The sequence below is a fragment of the Panthera uncia genome, chromosome B4 (genome assembly GCF_023721935.1).
Source record: "Panthera uncia isolate 11264 chromosome B4, Puncia_PCG_1.0, whole genome shotgun sequence".
NCBI classification, from domain to species: Eukaryota; Metazoa; Chordata; class Mammalia; order Carnivora; family Felidae; genus Panthera; species Panthera uncia.
The window spans coordinates 40,040,530-40,060,570 of record NC_064809.1 but is presented as its reverse complement, the minus strand read 5'-3'; the positions used below and the strand labels follow the sequence as shown (position 1 = coordinate 40,060,570).

General features: G+C 50.2%; 1 protein-coding gene across 1 annotated transcript in view; it reads right to left on the bottom strand.

Annotated features, from left to right (window-relative positions):
- Positions 1–13,887, bottom strand: part of CD9 (CD9 molecule) — a 33,828-nt gene extending 19,941 nt beyond the window's left edge. Inside the window, exon 1 of the mRNA XM_049624951.1 lies at positions 13,677–13,887. Within this exon, the coding sequence (XP_049480908.1) occupies positions 13,677–13,742 (66 nt within the window). The 5' untranslated portion in view covers positions 13,743–13,887. The remainder of the gene's footprint in view (positions 1–13,676) is intronic.
- Positions 13,888–20,041: the final 6,154 nt, after the last annotated feature.

The window sequence follows — 20,041 nt, the reverse complement described above, 5'->3', positions numbered from 1 at the left end:
ACATCAACCCTCGTTATTTACTTATTTTTTTTTTTAAAGGACTAAGCATGGGAGACCTGTAGGCATAGTTCCCCATGGCACCTGGGAAGTCGGTAACAGACTGAATACCAAGGATGTGAGTTTCTCCTACCAGCCTTTTCTGGGCCCCTGAATACCAGTCACGCTTTAAGAAAGCCTCAGAAGCAGAGATAAGGGCCTCTATGTTCACACAGGCCTCAACATTTAAAAACAAGTCAGGCCACCCAGACCTGTGGGCTCGAGCCTCACCCATCTCCATGGCAACCCTGGCTCACCGCTGACTGCCAAGCCTCGGATGGGCTGATTCACCCGTCAGGAGGCTGGGCCCGGCGTTGGCAGCATGCACAAACAGGAGTCTAGTCTCACCACCTCTTCTGATCCTCTCCTGGCACCCTCCGCTCCCACCTCCAAATGAAGGCTGAAGCTGTCATCTTTGGAAGGGCAATGACGCCTGGCAGGAGCGGAGGCCGGAGTCCTCCGGTAGGACCCAGTCCTACCACACAGGAAAACAATGACAAAAACCAAACTCCACTCTCCTGAGTGGAGAAAAAACTACCATGACTTGTCTTCAATTAAGGATCACAAGTAAAATGTTACTTCCTGGCAGAATTTAAAGATAGCAACAAGGGACCTGTTATTAACTTTAGTTTTATTAGAGAGGAGTTGAAAAGCTGCAGAGGTGACAGTCCTGGAGAATAAATCCCTCTGTGAGTATGATCGTCCTGGGGGGTCATCTCATCCCTCTGGACAACTTCTGCTCTGAGGCTTTGACCAAGCCACTGATCTGGGGGCAGTGCTCAGATTGACAGAAGCTGGGCCACTGGGAAACTTATCTCTAGGCCAGCGGGTCACCACGTGTGGTCCCCAGACCAGCAGCAGCAGCACCTGGGAATTTGTTAGACATGAAAATCACTGCCCCCATCCATCCTAGACTTACTGAATTATAAATGGGTGCGGTGGGGCCCAGCAATCCCCCCAGATGATTCTGATGCTTGCTCAAGTTTGAGAACCACTGTTCTGGACCTTTATGTAAACACCAAACAATCAGATGACATGGAGAAGCTTTCCTCTGGGCACAGAGACTAGCTTCCTTTTTCTTTCTTTCTTTTAATTAAAAAAAATTTTTTTAACATTTATTTATTTTGTTAAATAGAGACAGAGCGGCAAGCGGGGGAGGCGCAGAGAGAGAGGGAGATACAGAATCTGAAGCAGGCTCCAGGCTCCGAGCTGTCAGCACAGAGCCCGACACAGGGCTTGAACTCATGAACCTTGAGATCATGACCTGAGCCGAAATCAGACACTTAACCAACTGAGCCACCCAGGCGCCCCCATGAGCCACCCAGGCACGCCCAGAGACTAGCTTCTAAATGCCAGTGCTGAAGGTCAGGAAGCCATGGAGTGGGGCGGGGGGTAGGAGCTTCCTCTGGGCTCAGCCCTTACGTGGAACAGTGTTTCGCCATTCCACTTTACACTGTAATCTGGAGAGTATGGGCTCAACTCTTCCATCTGGTGCTGTAGAGCCATGCGACTGGGCCTCAGGAACACCTTGTACTGCTGCATGGTGATAGTCAAAGGGAGGACACAGGTCAGGTAAGTGGGAGGGAAGCTAGAGGTAAGAAAGAGATAATGGCTGGACAACTCTATCTTGAACCCACTGAGCCTAGGCACTCATAGTAAATGGTTCAAGTTAGAACCTGCATTTGGCTTCCAAATAAGTATTCATCACACAAGCTAAGCCCTGTGAACTCTCCTCTCCAAGAAGCCAAAATGACTCCCACAGCCTCCGCAGCAGGGCGGTCTTGGTAAAAAATTCCTCCTCCTCCTGATTTCTGCAGCCTGAGTTCTCCCTAGGCTGGACGGCCATTAGGTACGAGTGGATTCTTTTCCTCAACTAATTATAAATTCTAGGGGGCAAAATTTTATTTTTTTTTGTAAAGAATATATGCAGAGGCTGATGGTCAACGATGTCATAGGTTAGTGTTGAGTTGACTTCTGGCAGGCTTTTCTGTCCATGAGCAACTCCTCCAGAGGCTACAGAAGGGAAAATCAATAATACAATAATAGGAATAGTTACTTTCTATGGGCATCCATGCACGTCTCACATTATAGGAGGTGACTGACATACATCATCTCATTTAATCCTCTCATCACCTTTAGAGATAAAACAGGTTCCAAGAGGTTAAGTAACAACTCGAGAGGACACGGCAGCAAGAGACAACATTCACACTGAACCAGATCCACACAGACAACTCAAAGCTGCCTCTTCCTGACACCGTGCTCTCTCCCTGGCCAGCTGGTGAATGGGAAGACTAGGAACCCCTAGGAACTTTTCTCGGGGAATGAGAAGGTCATCTGGACATGCTGAATTTAGCAAAATGCTCTGACCTAAACCTTAATTTGTCTGCTGTGGTGAAGTGATTCAGACTCAGGGTGCCAACCCCAGCCTAGGGGAAAGCCAAGAGGGAAGGAGCTCACTGACCACTAACTTCTCCTTGGGTTTGTTCTCTCTCTCTCCTTTCCCTTCCCCTCTGTTGAGGCTGGGAGAGATGGTGGTTTCAATCCACCATCACCGGGTGCCAGGGAAAACACACCCTTTGGGGCCAGCTCTGCCTTCTTTCCCCTTGCTGTGGGGTCCACATAGAAGCAATGGTGACTTTGGCTCTGCCCCACTCTGAGACCTGGCTTCAAGGTGTCAAGAAAGTTCTAGATAAGAGGAATCTACCTCTTCCTGGGAAGCACAAGAAGTGAACAGGAGAGGTGTCGAGGCTATCCTTCCTGGTTTGGAGGAAGGGCAGATTTCTTCCTCTTATGGCTATTGTTGAATTCCCAGTTCGACTCCACAAGGGGAGGGGGGCCCTCTGCCAAATGGCCCTGATGCTGGGGCCACTCCCAGCTATGTGCAAAACTGGTCCCTCTCCTCACCCACCTTTCCCATACTGGGAAAATCTCTAAAATGGGCATTTTGTGGACAGATGGAAAGACAAGTCCTCTAATTCACCTTCTAAAAGGGAAAAAACCTAGGGGTAAAGGTTCAGACTTGAACAATCCTGCGTGATGTGGCTTTACAGAACTGAGGTGAGAAGACATGGATGAATGTGAATCTTTAGGACAGCTTCAATCTCTGAAACATTCCGAGAGGCAGTAGTAATAGTAACTATAGCAGTAGCTGCCGGAACTAACACCTGAGTTCTTGCTTGGAGCCAGGCACTGCGATAAGCTTTTTACATTAAATATGCCACCATTTCTAACAACCCTAAGACTTTGGGGATATTACCTTCATTACTCAAACAAGGAAAGTGTGGCTTAAGGAGAGTCACTGATTTCCCCCAGGAATCTGCATTTCTGACAAGTCAACTCCTCCCACACCCAACAATCGCTGTGTCATAAAGGGCCCTGCTACCATGTGCTGTTCTTTTACACCACACCAGGGCACATCAGAAAGTCAACAACAAGCCCTACCGTCCCTGAGAAGCCAGGTCCTTGGGGAGGCACACTTCTGCCTCTTGTGACCATTTTACAGCCCTAAATACTGAGGAAATTATGGCACCTACCCCATATAATTCAATATTTTAAAAAATCAGTATTATAAAATAAATATAAAGAAGGTCAGAAAAGTTCATATTTTCTCCATGATTCCTTGGGCTTACCTGCATTGCCGACATCCTAAGCACCTGTTTGGCCTGCTCGCTGAGCTTGCAGGGGTTCACTTTCTGGGGATTCCAGTGCACTTGGGGGGGGGTCTCTTGGGTGGAAGGGTGAAAGTGGTTCAATAGCTATAGCCTATGGGTGCCATCAGTTTGCTAAGAGTGGCTCTTTTGGGCCAGTGTGTGTTCCAGTGTGACTTCAGGTTAATGGGAACATGCCCTATAGGAGTGACAATGGGATTTCCCAGGGAGACGAGGAATGTGAGGGAGCTAGATTTCTACAGTAAGGTCCCCTTATGAATCTAAGAGGACTGGTAGGACTGCCTTATACACTTAGAGGTAGTTCTGATCATCCCAGTTTGAGATGAGGAAACAGGCTCAGAGAGGTAGTTACTTCCCCAAAGTCACACAGAGCAGGTATGGAGCAACTCAGCCATCAACTCTCTCCCTCTGTCACATGCACAGCACGTGCCATGTAGAGGTTAATTACTCTACTGCCTGTCTCATCCCTGGTGGAAGGGAGCTAGCGTGGTCCCCTCTCTGGGGTGTGGCAGAAGGTGAAGGGCCTTGTAAGCTTTTTCTCAGCACACCTTAATGGTAATTCGGCAGTGACCTGCTCGGAACAAGCTCAAGAGTTGAGAAATCCTCCCTTCCAAGGACATCACCATCAGTTAAAAACCAGAGCTCTTATTCTGCCCCAGAGACGAGAAAAATTTCAGCTGATATGATGAGTTAGTAGTAAGGGGATGAAGGATAGAGAGGGAGGGCCTCTGCCCAAGATAACCTCTTTCTAAACAAGAAACCTCATTTCAAGTTTCCACTGCCTGCTTGCCAGACATGCAGCATACATCAGCCAGCCCATAAATCTGCTTTCTGCTGAAAGCAGGCATTCTGATCTTAACCAAAATCATCTGATGTGGGGGATTGTTTGGGGGATGTTTTGCTTTAAATTCCAGAATACCACACATTTGTTTTCCATTGTGTATGCCTCACTAAGACACTTGGCGATTACACACACACACACACACACACACACACACACTCTCTCTCTCTCTCTCTCTCTCTCTCTCTCTCTCTTATTTTAGCCATGTGGACCAGTTAGCTTTCATTCCATCTGTGGGAACAGTTGCCACTTGCTTGCATGGCCCTGAATGGTGGTGGGAGATGCCCCTTTTTTTATACCTTTGAAACAATGCCATGTGGCATGTGGATTAGCAGTGTTGGCAAAAGGCATGCCCAGCACCGCTCAGTTAAATGGCCCTCCTTCCCCAACATGGTGCATTCTGAGCACAGGGCCAGGAAACGAGCAAGAGCCAAGGTCCCCAACTGTTGTGTCTGACCTATCATCTATCCTATCCCTTTGCCATGATTCCTGCCTACATTTTAGGTCTCTTAATTATAGCTCCCATTTGCATAACTTGGGTTTCAACTCATACACAAGTCCAACTATACGCAGATTTTTTTTGATAAATACAGTACAGTCTTGTGAATGTATCTTCTCTTCCTTAGGATCTTCTTAATAACATTTTCATTTCTCTTGATTATCTTATTGTAAGAACACAGTATATATAATACATATAACATACAGAGCATGTGCTAATTGACTTATCGTTAAGGCTTCTGGTCAACAGGAGGCTATTAGTAGTTAAGTTTTGGGGAAGTCAAAAGTTATAAAGAGACTTTTGACTGCATGGGGGTTGGTGCCCCTAACCCCCGCATTGTTCAGGGGTCAACTGTATGTCACTGGACAGCTAGCACAACACAGCACTTCACCTGTAGTATTTCATTTTCACAGTAGACCCACCAAGTAGCTACTATTTACTTTCATTTTTTAGATGAGAAAACTTGGGCACAGAAGCAGCTTGTCTGAGATCACATAGCAAATAAGTGGCTGGATTAGAACTTGAACCGTGGACAGTCTGACTACAAAGCCCATATTCTCAATCATTTTGCTAAACTGTCTTTTAGATCAGTTTCATTGATTTCAGAGCCAGAATTTTTCACTTTTGTGCTGTCTCCCTCCTAGCCACATCTGATCCCATTTCAAAAGGGTACCTTCTATCCTTAAAGGTCCCAAGAGAGCCCACCAAAGGGCTTTACCTTCTCAGGACAGACAAACACCTGCAACAGCCACCTGGCCGCAGGTGCCCCGTGAACCTGGCCTCTCTCCGAGGCCAGCTGCCTGATGGACAGTCTAGAGAGAGAATGCACTTCCTCCTGCTGGCCTCTGGCCCAAGAGTGGCGTCCACACCCTTGCTGCACTGGCCAGAAAATCTGTGTGGACACAAGCACTGCTCTGGGAAACAGATTCCCTGCAGTAACTTGGCATGTTTTCTTCTTATCCCAACTTCGCTACTGTCACAAACCTGGCAAGTGCAGACACTGTTAGATCTGCCCAGTGGCCACTGTCCTTGCATCCCCTATAGGAATGGCACCAAGGTGAGGCCCAGAACCTCTGCCCTTTCCCCACAGCACCATCCTGCCAGCAAAGGGCACGAGAGGGCATGACCACAGGCCTGTGTTGCAGCCCCAGCTATGGGGTCCTGAGAGGCACCAGCCACATGAGGATAATGCCAGCTTCCCACACTGATGGTCCCTCCCCAGCACCGGATGAGAATCTAATTCCTATCTGAAATAAGCTTTCTGGGTCTCTTAAGGATTATGTGTCTTAGGGACTCAGAGCTATAATATAGGGGGGGCAAGGGAAAGTAGGGGATGTGGAGATGTTCCCAGGCTTGCAGAAAGGAGGCTTTAGAAAGCCTGAGCATAATAGTAACAGATTTAAATGCGCAGCCCCCTACTGCAAGAAGCAACGTGAAACATTCATACTGCGTGGGGGAGAACGGGAGACCGTCTTAGTGGGAAGGGTTTCTTGTGTCTGGACTGTGCATTCTGCTCCAGGAGCAGAGCTGCTGTGGGGGGTGAGGAGGCCTGCCACCCACCGGAGGGGGACACCGATGTGAGCTGTGTGTACAATCACTCACCTAGGCGGGAAGAGGTGATTTTGATTTGAACATATAAATAGCTATGTCTGAGTCCATTTGGGCTGCTATGACCAAATACCATCGACGGGGTGTCTTAACAAGAAATTATTGCTCACAGTTCTGGAGGCTGGGAACTCTGAGATCAAGGTACCAACAGACTTGGGGTCTGGTGAGGAGTTGCTTCCTGGTTCACAGAGGGCTGTCTTCTTGCTATAATCTCACATGGTAGAAGGAAGGAGGATGCTCTCTGGGGCCTCTTCTAAGAGCACCAATCCTATTCATGAGAGTGAGTCAATCACCCTGAAAGCCCCTACCTCCAAATACCATCATGCTGGATTTTAGAACTTAACATATACATTTCGGGGGGGGGGGGGGGAACACCTTCCAGTCTATAGCAAACTATCTTTTAAAAACACCAAACTTCTGTTGACTTGCAAAGCAATGCGTTCACAATTAAGTAGGGGTTTGCTGATCTTTTCATTTAAAGTTTTAATAAATCAATTTTATCATTTATCATGCTATTGATTTGATCAATGTGGGTTTAAAGATAAAACCGGAGTGTTATATAGAAATTTGTTTTGAATTCAGTGAAACTGTCTGATTTACTTGATTGTATTTTTGAAGCCCTGGTCAAGGATTTGCTGCTACGATCCATGTGTTGTGCTGTTTTTACACTTGGACACTGACATGTAGCTCATGCTGGGAACAGAAGCAAGAGACTGTGTTCTGAGCGCAGGAGGCGAGGACTTGGTAGAAGTCACGGGCCATTGGCCTGCCCAGCCTGAGAGGTGTTCAGTGGAACCTGGAATCTACGTTGAACATAATAGAAACAGGATTAAGCTTTGGAGGGTTTCTTTTGTAACAGCACCAGCAAGAGTCACTGTTTCAGCTCCCCTGCACAATGCCTGCCAAGAGGATTGAACAAGCAGGATCTTTAAAACCCAGATTTCTGATTTTTCTCCAAGTCAATAGTCCCCAAACCTCTCTACCCAGGGATCTTTGCTACAATCAAATGAATCCAGTCCCCTCTCCAAGTCAGAGGGCTTCACCCTCCTCTGCTATTCAGCCAGACTGAGTATCATCTCCTCAGGAGTCCAAATCCCCAAATGATCCCCCAGAGATACCCTTCCCTTTCCAAAGTCCTCAAGGGCAAGGCCAGGGAAGGTTGGCTGATTTTAGTCTCCATTGGGTGGGAAGGAGGAGGGGGGAAAGACAGAACTCAGTTCTTCCTAAACAAATACAAATCACCCAAGCTATGGGAAACCTAACCCAAGAAGCAAAACTTGGCTAGAAGCTCATAAAGTTGGATTCTTCATGTGGACTAGAAATACAGAACACTCATTAAATTAATCGAGAGTCAAAGCCACTCCCTGGGCAATGATTAAGGTGAGAGTCAGAGCAAGTATGGGTGGGGAGGCTAGCTCTCCAGTCTACACTGTTGTTGATCATCAGGGAACTTAGCCTTTCTCAAATCACCCCCAATTCCCCCACATAGTCCTTGGGCAACCCACTACTCATGGCTGAAACAAGGGATTCAGAATAGAGAAGAGGTTGCTTGGAAAATAAGAGAGAAAAACTAAAATGAGGTGTTCATAACCTAAGGTCCATTGGCCTCCAGAAAAAAAAGCAAAAACAGAAACAAAACAAAACAAAACAAAACAACAACAAAAAGGCCTAACATTTTTCTGGAGGCCGGTCCTACTGATTTTGTGGGATTCCCTAAAAATCTGGTTAAGGTCCATGAATCTAGGACGATAGCACACAGTACTTACAAACTATCCAGAACCAAGTACTTTTTTGGGGTGGTGGTTGGGGGTCGGGGGAGTTGGAATTACGGGTGGATGTAATTGTTATAAAATTATCTCATCTGGAGGCAGGATGCTGCTTTCCACAGCTGGATGCCATCACTTGATGGAAAATGAAAATGTCCCTGGACCAGCACGACTTTTTCCACAGAATGAAACAGGCAAGTGATCTGCAGTCAGACTTCAAAAACATAAATTTAAAAAATGTATTATTGAGATCAGCTCTTCTGGTCTCCTGAATTCCCCGTAGTTGAGAGCACGGGGCCAACAGGCTCTTCCCCAGGTTTTCAGAACCCTAAAACAATGAAGTCATCACCCTCCTGTATGGAAGAGATGGAAAGGTGGTTTCTGCAGGGCTTTGGTTGAAAAGACCTGTGGAAGGAAGTCCCACTGACCCCCACCTGGGGAGGGGGGATCACAGAAAATAAACACGCAGCTCCTCAAACTTCACCGTCTTCTCCCCAGCTGGACACAGTTCTATTGAGAACATCCAGCTACCAAGGAGACAACAGGTTACAGGAGCCACGATAACCCATGACCTGCGGTCCCTTATCCTTGCAGCCGGGCGCACCCAGGAAAGAACTGTTAAGGCTGTGTTCTTTAGAAGAAAAGGTGCTTTGGCAAGTTCAAGGTGTATTATTAAGTTGCAGACTGTGTGACCAAAAGCCACACCTCCTTATAAAATTGAATCGAACCGGAAAACAAACACGGGACACACAGCTCTGCGTCTAACAGGGAAGATTCACATGTAATACCAAAGGGTGTGAGAGCACTGACTTGTGAGGTTTGAAACCACAGATGCCTCCTTTGGCAGAGTTAAGTGCTCTGGCAGAGATGGCCCTCCGTGGGGCTGCTTATCAAAGTGGATCCAAATTCAGGTCTTAACCAGCAACCTCTTCCTTGGAGTACAAAAGAGTAAGGTCTGGAACGGTGCCATGGGGCACTTTGAAAGTGAAGGGGGAGAGAGAGACAGACAAAGAGAGAGAGTGAGCATGTGTGTGCGTGTCTGTGTGTGTGTGTGTGTGTGTGTGTATGTGTGTAGTGTGTGTAGAGGAATCCCCTTCCCCCCAAATTAGGAGTCAGATCTTTGTTGTTGACAACCAATGCAGGGAAAAGTGCGGGGAAAGCCATCAAGATTCTGGGCAGGGGACAAAGGGAGAAGTCCTATTTTCCTTAGCAGATGCAGACACCTGGCCTCAACTCACCTCTCCCCAAACCTGCCAACCTCAGTAGAAACACAGCCAGCTTTCCCAGAGCTCTGGCTGTCTGCGTGCCAAAGTTGGGGAGCCATTTTAGGGAACAGTCCTAGCTGTTTGCTCGGCCCCACGTTGAAGGTCAACAGCTTCTGGGGGAATTGGCAAGTTGGGTGGGAAGGGCTTCTGCCACCGCCACCCCCTAGGTCCATACCCCTCCCTGACCCAGAAGCCTGATGTCTTAGGGTTCCTGTGCTGTGTAGTTTATTTTCAGAAGTGGGGCGCCACCCCATAATCAAACGTGTAGCCACACATAAAATGGAGTGGGTGTCCCAAAGCGGGAATCATTGAGGCGGGGTGGATCATGAGGCTGGCAGTGATGCAAGAAGAGAAGGAAAGGAAGGGGGGGGGGTGGAATGTGTGTGGATTCCGAATGTGGATTCCTGCCTATGTCCCTGGTTTCAATTTCCACACTTCTTGCTTAGGGAAGTGCTCCCACCCTCCCCACTGCTTCCATCTACCTCCAACAGAGGAGCAACCACAGCTGGAGTAAACAGAAAGTTAAGGCTACTATGCCAAGTGCAGCACATACATTCTCTCATTTTGCCTACAACAACGCCATGGGGTAGACGCTGGCTCCATCCGGTGATGGGGAGACTGAACCCAGAGTGGCGCGCTGGTCAGTGGGCAGGACTACCACAAATGGCTGAGGGCGAGGAAAACAGAGAGCCCCCAAACATAGGGACCCCATCCAGGGCAAGAGAGGGGAAAATGTGAGGTTAACAGGAAAGAGACCAAGAATCAGGCCCAAGAGGTAAAGACCCAAAGGAAGCCAGGCTCCAAGGACAAGCCTTCATAGCCACTGCACATGTCCATCCCCCAACTCTGATTTTGATTTTGGGTTGTGTGGGGAAGTCCTATTGCTGTAGGTACTCGGGGTGGGGCCAGGCTCATAGACTGAGCTGAAGGAATTTCTGTGACCATTTGTTTCAACCCATCATCATTTCCTCAGATGAGGAAACAGGTCTGGAGCACAAAAGCAACCTCCCCAAGGTTTCAAAGTGACATGAGGACAAAGCTAGACTGAGACCCAGGTCCCTGTCCAGGTTCCCACTGTTTTTTTGGGGGGGGTGGGTGGGTAGGTAGGGCGGTCTGGAGGAAATACAGAAACACTGAAACAGAGCCAAGAAGTTAGCGTTGTGAGGGTGCTGGATGAACAGGGTGCTTGGTCTGGCAGTAAGCACTGGAGGCCCCACTTGGGGAGGGCAGGGGTGCAGGCTCAGCTGTCACTGAGGGTTCTCCAGGGCTGAAGGCAGGGCCAGGGAAGAGGTGTACCCTCTCCCCACCCTAAGCCCACCGCCACTGAGGTGGGCTTTTCTCTGGGTCCCTGCGAGGCTACCCCTCTCAGCATCCTTTGTTCAGGAGGTGCTGGTGGCTCCTGGCCTCACAACTCCTGTTTTTCAAGGCCCACGTCAGATCCCAAAGGCTAAGTTTATAAATCTCTGGTCTCAAAAAAAGGTAACTGGTGTCATCATAACAATCCAAGTGGTTCCTTTTTAAAGATCTTTTTGGGAGCTTGTTCCTACCCAGCTGGGCCTGGGTTGGGATGAAAAGTACATTGGACTTTAGACCAACCAGACCTGCCTTCAAACTGACTTCTCGTGCTATCCTGCCACATGACCCTGGACAAGTCATTTAACTTCTCTAGGGACTCTTTTCCTGGTCATCAGTACAATGGGGATGATGCTTCCTGCTCTGGCTAGATCATGAGACTTGGAAAGGGCCTTTGCAGGCTGCACAAGTGGATCCTGATACCCCTTTATTCCATCATCTCTACAGGGCCCTTGATACAACACTACTGAACAATAGTTAATTCAGGAGAACGTAGCTAACCCCCCTACACCAGCTCATTTGCCAGGTCCCCTTGTTGGTTTCATGATGGAGACAGAAGAGGATGGGACTCAAGTAAGGGACACAAGGGTTGTGGTATTGGTTCGGTCTCTGTGATCCTGGGCCAATCATCCCTCTCTGGTTCTCTGCTTCTTCATTGTGAATACTAGGGCCAGACTGGATGATCACTAGAGCCCTTCCTAATTCTGGACCCAAACATTCCCAGAGTGAGTCATTTCTGTTTCAGATGACATAGCTGATCAGCAGCACCTAGCCCAGGCCAGGGCAGCTCTGAATGTGGGTGGGGTGGTAGGCTGGAGACAATAAGAGACTGAGCAGATCCCAGAGGAGCCCTGGAGCCTCCCATCAGGCTCCTGCATGTGCTACAGGGCAGACTTGGGGTATGAAGGCCCATGGTAGTCTGTGGTTCCTTCCCAGCCTGAAACCCTGATGCAGCCTAGGCAGATAGCTGAGGACTAACCAACAGATGGGCGGGGCGGGGTGGGAGGGGGGGGGGTGTGTGTGGCGGAGGTTGTGCTGGGGAGGGGAGAGGAAAACTCCCCAAAGGACAAGGGTGGGGTGGGGCGGGGCTAACCCGCCTTCTCACATTCTTTTCTGGTGCCAGCGGTTGGGGAGAGGAGGAAGCCAAGCCTGGGAGCTAGCTGGCAGGCTGGCTGCTGGGGGCTGGTGGGAACACCGGGAGGAAGTAATGCCCACCACCAGGAGGTCTCCCTAAAACAGGCCAAGTGTTGGGCAGGGGCACATCTATGTGCCATCCTCACTAGAACATGTGTTAGGTATGGTAACTCTTGCAAGAGCAAGAGTCAGCTCCGGAGAGAGGATTAAAATCTCAAGAGGTTTGTCCCAAGGTTCCTGGGGACCCCAGTGACCAGCTCCAGGGGAATAAGTACAGTATATTTTTTTGTTACAAGGCTCTGGTGGCATGCCTGTTTCTACAGCCATCTCACGAGTGGCATAAGGGCTGCCTTTCCAAATCCCTTTCTGACTGCAAAGGAGCAAATATTGCCCATCTGTGTGCAAGGGATGTAGTCCTCAGATTATTCCTTGCTTCTTTTCTGTCTCTGGGTGGTCCCTTAATCCTCCAAGAGAAAGTGTGGAGGGGACATCCCCTTTTCTGCTGCTTCCCTCTGGCATTCCATTTGCAGAAAGGCTGAGTGTGGCCAGCAGTGGGAGTCAGGTAGCTTCCTGGCCTGGTGTCCTCTCCAGGTGAACTTCCACTCTCCGTGGCCCCGCCTTGCCACTGGGTGGGCTGGCATGGGGGCGTAGGCGAGGCCAGAGGCCCTGGGCTGGCAGTGGGCGGCAGGCACCTGATCTTCCCCCGGAAATGGAGAAACACTGGACTAAAAGCGCCAACAGGCATCTGCCCCTCCTCTCCCCAACTCTCCCAGAGTTCTCTCCAGTTCAGATACTTATCGCCTTTGAAAAAAAAAAATCAAGACAAGCTAGTCTTTCAGGTAGTTTCGAGACAGTTTGGACTTTCTCACGGTGGCGGCTCAGAATCAAGCCCTCCTCGAGGTACCTCAGGTACCTCCTCGAGGGTGGACGGGGTCCTAATCCTCCCTCCCTCTCCCTTTCCAGTGTAAAAGTGTCAACAGCTCCAGGCTGAGCTCTCCCCGCGCCGCTGAAGTCCTCAGTGTGCTCGCATCCCCCCTCCTCGAGGCCCCTGCCACTTGTGAGACCCCACCCAGATTACGAACTGTACTGCCCGCCACAGTCCTCCTTGGCCATGGCCCCAAGTTCCCAGAAGAGGGGTGCTCCGTTTCTCTCTGCCGTCTTCCCCCTCCTGCACTCGGAGGGGTTTGGGGTGGGAACAGACACAAACCCCACCCCAAACCCTCGGCGAAAGAAAGGGCCGGGGCCGGTCTCCGCGCCCCAGCTCGCTAGGGCCCCAAGCCTCCCCCTGCCAGCTCGGCTTCGGAGGAGTCTTCTATGATCGTGCCCGCCCAGCTCGTCCCCGGACCCCGTCGAGGAGCCAGCTGGCGACCGCAGTGCTTTTCTCTTCCCGCCCGGAGTCCACCCGGCGCGGGCAGCGCCAGTTACCGGCACTTCCGACCGCGGACGGGGTTCCCGGGACGAACAGGTGGCCCCGCAGAGGGGCGCGCGGCAGTCGCACTCACTCACCCAGAAGATGAAATTAAATCCGAAGAGCAGGTATTTGATACACTTGGTGCCTCCTTTGACCGGCATCGTGCGGGCTAGACGGGCCTGGACCGGACTGGTGAGGGACTGGGGGGACGCGCGGCCGGGACGAGCGGCACCAGGATTCGGACCGAGGTGTCGGCGGCTGCGGGCTGGCCTCCGGGCTGCACTTTTAAAAAGTGCCACTCCTTACTGCGCGCGAGGGCTGCGGTGCGCATGTGCCGTGGACCCCGCCCCCGGCCGACCCCGCCCCTGGCCCCACCTGCCCCACCAATGCCGGCCGGCCGGCTACTGCCCAGGTTCCGGGGACTCCGGCTCAGCAGACCCGGAGCCCGCACTCTCATTTCTCCTCCTGCCTCCCGCACAGCCCTCTTTCCCCCTAATCGGCCATACCCTCCTTCCCGCCACAGACCTCCCGCTTTCCTCTCAACCGTCCAGGGATCACTCCAGACTGACACCGTCCCCCCCCCCCCCCCCCCCCCCCCAGCCACTTTTACCCAGGAGTTCTATGGAGGCCTCGCCCTTCGCCCTTCGGTTCTCGCTTTGTTGATTCTGGGCTTCCTGCCTGAGTTCTCTTTGGGGAGATTTTCCTCGGGTCGTTGGGGTAGAGTCCCCTTGCCCGCAGAATGAGGGCTCTTCTTGCTCAGGGCTCCCCTTGAAGGGAAGCTGCCTGGCTTTATTTCTCCTTGAGGTGGCTCCTTGCAAACTGTCATTTGGAGTACACTTACTTGGCACATCATGCGGAGTAGGAGGAATTAGAAGCTGGCAATCCAGGTGGGAAGAGAGGTTGGAGGCTTATGGGAGTAATTTTCAAATATAATCTCCGAATTGTAAAATGGCTGATAATCCGGTGGTCCTGGAGTGCTTCCTGGCCTTGAGGTTTAAATGCCCTGAGAGGAGGAGAGTTTGTAGCCAGGCTTCTGTTCTTGCCTCTACTCCATATCACCCTGTCTTGCCCTTTGGCCTCGGGATGCTGAGTTCTGAGCCTGTTTCTCCTCCACCCAAAAACTTTCAAAACCTTTTCCTCATTCAATGGCCCAAGTTGAAATTCCCCATAATGCATTCAGCTCCTTGTGCTGAACACTGCTCTACCTGGAACACACTGCCCCATTCACTCCTCACCTCTGCCTGGCCTTGCATGTGGTGTGTGCCCTCTGGTTGGCTGGCCCTGCCCTCTTCAGATGTAGACACTCTGAGGCTCCTCTAACATTCCTTTCCTGTTTCTCACTAAAGGACGAGGAGAGTCTTTTCAAGTCCCAAAAACCCCTTTATTTAAGTTTTTCAAAATGAATTATCGTTTGCAAAAGCAAGAAACATCAGAAAATACCAACAAGCAAAAAAAGAATATAACTCAATTTCACCCACTAGAAACAGAGAGGGTCAGCACTTTGTAGCTCTTATCTTGCTGTTTATTATCACGGTCATATTTGGCTCATTGATTCATTCATTCAAAAACATTCTTCAGTGTCTACTTATAAGGGGGCTCATTAGGGGCAGGGGCTGGGTGTCCACTGGTGGAGGGATTCAGGCATCCAGACAATGAGGGAGAGTGCTATTTGGGTGTCATAGCTCTGAACAGATTGGTAAGTAATGCTGCAGAACCACAGGGAAAGTTGTAATCACTGGAGAACATTGGGCAAAGCCTGGGGCTGGGGCTGTCTGGGGTCTGGGCTGGAGCTCACGGTTGGGGAAGGTATGTGGGAGGTGAAGGTGGAGACCCAGCTGGGGTGAGGTGAAAGGGAGCCTCCCCTCCGCACTTTGCACCCTGAGGTAAGGGGTCGCCCACTGAAGGGTTCAGGCAGGGAATGGGTTCCATCTGTTGTGTGATTTAGGTTGATGGCTACCTGTATTTTAGGCAGCTGGGTGGGGGAGGGCAGGAGGTACAGGCATTTGGCCCCTTGAAGTTAAGGGCTATTGTTTGTGCAGACCTTGGCTCAGAGCTTTGGGGGATTATGTGGAAGGTGACAGGTGACAAGTTGTTGTATGGGGTGGGGGGCCCCCCGCAACTGGGTAGTGTGAGGGGAGCATGGGACACAAAAGGTGAGGTGAGGTGAGAACATATGGAGAGCAGTTAGGAGGCTCTAGAATAGTTCAGGTGAGAGACAAAGAGAAATGGATGGGGGGGGGGGGGGGGGGGGGGGGGGGGGGGGGCTGGAGAGTGCAAGCAAAACCGGAAGAGGGGACGGTGTGTGTGTGTGTGTGTGTGTGTGTGTGTGTGTGTGTGTGTCAGCATGGGGGGGGGCATGATGAGGAGAGATCCCAGCCAGAACAGCAAGAGACAGATTATGGAGGATCCATGCACGGGTTCTAGTGCTTCTCAGGAGCCCACTATGCCTTGGACTGCACTGTATACTGAGATGGAGGGAGCTCTGATCCTCACGGAAGAATCTCCATGCAGGGCAGGTAAGTGTGAGCTCAGGGAATCTTGGCTCAGGGGAGATGTGGTCTAGGAACAAGGGGCGACACAGGGTGCATCCCCAAGCTTGCTAGAGTCAGGAGAGGCTTCTCAGTGCAGGGAACACAGCAGCAGCTGACTTTGGGAGGCGGGGTGGAGAGAATTCCAGGCCTAGGGAACTGTATATGCAAAGGCACAGAGCAGGAAACTACAGGCGGCTGGCCGCTCTGGGGAAACTGCCACTAGTGGATGAGAAGGAGAAGGAAGGATGAACAGGAAGGAGGAGCCAGGAAAACAGGGCTCCTACAGTTTACACAGCACCGAGAGCAGTCAAGTGGAGGAATTTTGGTAATGCTCTACCTCAGTCACTCACCGTAATCTAGTGTCCACTGAGGATGGTTGGGGCAGGGCAGTATGTGGGGGTGGTAAAGAAAACAATGTCCCATTGTGTTGCTCTCAGGCAGAGGCTACCTATCTAGGGAGAACTGGTCTAACGAAAGAAGATTTTATCTTTTTATATTCTTCTCTCCTCGCCTCCTCTCACTCCAACCTGTTCACAAGCAAAGGTGGGAGGAGTTCAGTAAATATTTAAGCTTATAGTAGAAACTACTTGCTAGGGTAATGTGCATATTGAATGAGGTAATCCACTAGGAGGGCCTGGTACAGTGCCTTACCACACAAGTGCTGAAGAAATGTTATCTATTATTACTATTACTATTATTATTTATACTCAAGAAACAATGGAGGGGGGCATAGTTAAGCTCCCAATTACAATCAAGGGGGTCCTTATCATGTGAGTGTGGAGATAGATCTGAATTCTTCATCTGAACTTTTGGTTTATTTTGGACAAGTCCCTTCCTCTCTCTGGGCCTCAAGTTCCACACCTGTAGGAACATTTTGGATTAGGAGATGGCGGGGCTCCTGCATTGTGACATGCTATGATGTAACAAGCCTCTGGGCCAAAGTGTGTTTATTACACATAGTTAGTTCTACAGGCAACCAGGAAAAACAGAGATGGAAAAAATATGGTTTGCTTTAGCTGAAAGGGGAAAATCTGGGTAAGCCCCTGAGTCAGAGATCACATGGAGGCACAGAGGGCTTCCAGGCTTTGTGGCGCTGGGAGTGGGAAACTTTTCCTCCCTTCCCTCAGGGCATCCTGTTTCTGGAAAAACCCAGATTCGGGCTGAAGGTCCGCTTTGGCTTTTGTGCGCCCCCTGGTGTTAAGATTGGAAGCCTCAGGGGCGAGGCGAGTTAATGAATCCGCCACACCCATCTCCAGCTGTGGGTCGCAACAGGCAGGACCCACAATCTCTGTCCACTAACACCCTGCTGGCCGCCAGGATCACACCAGTGATCATTCTGTGGCTTGTTTTCTCCCTGATGCTGCTGTAGCATTTCATGCTGCTGACCATCCCTTCTTTCTGGACATTTCTCCCTTGGTGTTCCTGGTGCTGTACCATCTTGGTTCACTCCCTTCACTTCTAGAAACTTCTTTCCTGCTCCTCTTAATAAGCTCAAATGCCACCATTTCATGAAATCTTCCTTGAACATCCCAGTCTTTCCCTCCGTGGATTACCTTGTTTGAATCTTCCTCACGTGTGACTCATTGACCTTCATCATGTTCTCTTGTGGGTACACATTTTGGTGGTGAGCTTCTCTAAAGGATCCTTCACTTGATTAATTTCTGGGTTCTCCATAGCTCCCAGTCCCTTGGTGGCCCATCCAGGTCCTCTGGACACGTGTGTGGAAAAACTGCAGAGGACTGGTTTTTCTCAGGCTTTAGTCCTCTGCCCTCTGCTCCCCTCTAGACTCTCTCTGAATACTCACCTCCCTCACCATTTCTCTTTTGAGCTGACCTCTCCCTAAACTCGTCATGATATCCAAGGGCCTGTTGGGCATTTCTACTTTAATGGCCCCTCACATCCTAATCCCCCAAATCTGTGAAGACGTCACCTTACACGTCAGAGGGCATTTTGCACACATGATTAACTTAGGGATCTTGAGGTGGATTATGCTGGTGAGTCAGGTGTGATCATGAGAGTCCTTACGAGAAAAGACAGGAGGGTCAGAGTCACAAAAGGAGATGTGAAAGTGGAAGCAGAGGTCCGAGTGGCGTGGGGCCACGCGCCAAGGGACACAGGCAGCTGACAACAGCAAGGAAGCCGATTCTCCTGTATAGCGGCCAGAAGGAACAGCTCACTTTAGATTTCAGGCCTTAATGTGTTACAGAAGCAAGAGGAATCTCAAAATTAACATGAGATCAGAATTCATGACCTCGAGGGCCTCCCTGCACCAGAAGCCTTTCTCCTCACCCTCTCATCTGTCAGCCCGGAAGTTCATGTCACCTGTGACTGCTTGTCCCTCCAGTCCCACACCTGCTTCAAGAATGTGGTGCTTGCTTCTGGGTGTCTCTCATGCCACTGCTGGCAGTTACCACAGAGGCTGTCCAATTTACAGATACGGAAGCAAGGGTAAGGCAGGAGATAGTGATTTGTGGCAAAGATCAGGCCTCAGGCCTTCTGCCTCCAGCTCTGAGGGGGTTTCTCAGCCTTCATTCCTCCTGCCTCCTGTGGGCTATGCCCTCAAAGCTCTTCCTCAACCCAACAACCATCCCACCCTCCTCCGACCCCTTGTCTTCGCCTATCCAGTCTGCACACATTGCTTGACTGGCCTTGTGCTGTCACTGGGCTTGGGCTGCTCCACGCCTACGCCCACCTTCTTTCCATTGCATTAAACACACACGCAGTCAACGGGAGACCACCCATGAAGATGCCATGGAGAGTTGACCGTGAAGAGTTGGATGAGGAATGAGAGCTCACAGGCCAGAGAACACCATTCTTTTATTTTTAAAAAATGTTTGTTTACTTTTAGAGAATGCAAGGGAGGGAAGGTCAGAGAGAGAGAGAGAGAGAGCTACCTGGGTCTCGATCCCATGAACTGTGGGAGCACTTGAGCCAAAATGAAGAGGCAGATGCTTAACTGGCTGAGCCACCCATTCGCCCCAGAGAGAACACCATTCTAAAATCCCTTTCAGGATGTCTCTTTCTTCAAGCTTGCGTTCTGTGGCAGGCACTCCTGCCTTGTCCCCTGCCCCTGGCACAGCCCTGCCAGCCTTCTCTCCATTTGGAGCAATGGAGCACTCACTTGGCATTTCCAGTTTGTAGCCTCCACTCCCACTACCCCAGCTTGGCAAAGCAAGTCGTATTTCTCAGGATCTGTCCTCTTCAAAAGACTGGGGGGTGGGGAGGGGTTGTAAGTAATGGATATTTAATCAACTTTTGTCATACTCCTAAAGCTTTGCTTTGCTCTTCCCTACTCATTTTTCCTGCTTGAAAACCTCCCAACTGCCCCTGCGTCTACACTGTTTTCCTCGGCACTGTCACTTTCTAACAGAATGGGGACTTTTCTTAGTGTGTGTACTGTCACTGTCTGCCTCCACCTACTGGAAGGAATATAAGCTCCAGCAGAGTGGGGAGTTTGGACTGTCCTGTTCGCAGACGTGTCTCAAGTGCCTTGAACAGTGCCTGACACACAGCAAGTACTTGGGAAATATTTATTTATTGAACATATGAAAAGCTAATGTTCCAACTCTGAAATCATCACTAAGGCCCTGGACCGTCTTAACTGAAGCTTACAATTCTGATATTTATAATTCTCTTAGGATCCGTGCTCACTCCTGCATCTATGCCCGAGCTCCCACCTCCTCTGTCCTCAGCTGGGACATCCTCCTCTCTTCCCTTGTGTGCAGCTGACATGGCTTGAGGCCAATGGGGCCTCCACCTTCCCCAGTACCCTTGGTCACCGCAGGCTGCTCTGACCACCACCCCCCCACACACACACACCTCAGTACTCTTGTAGCAGTTTTCTTCTGAATCACCCACTAGACTTGTTCAGACATTGTCCCAGATGGTAACATCACATTTCATGAGTCTTTAAGAAAAATCTCCCAACC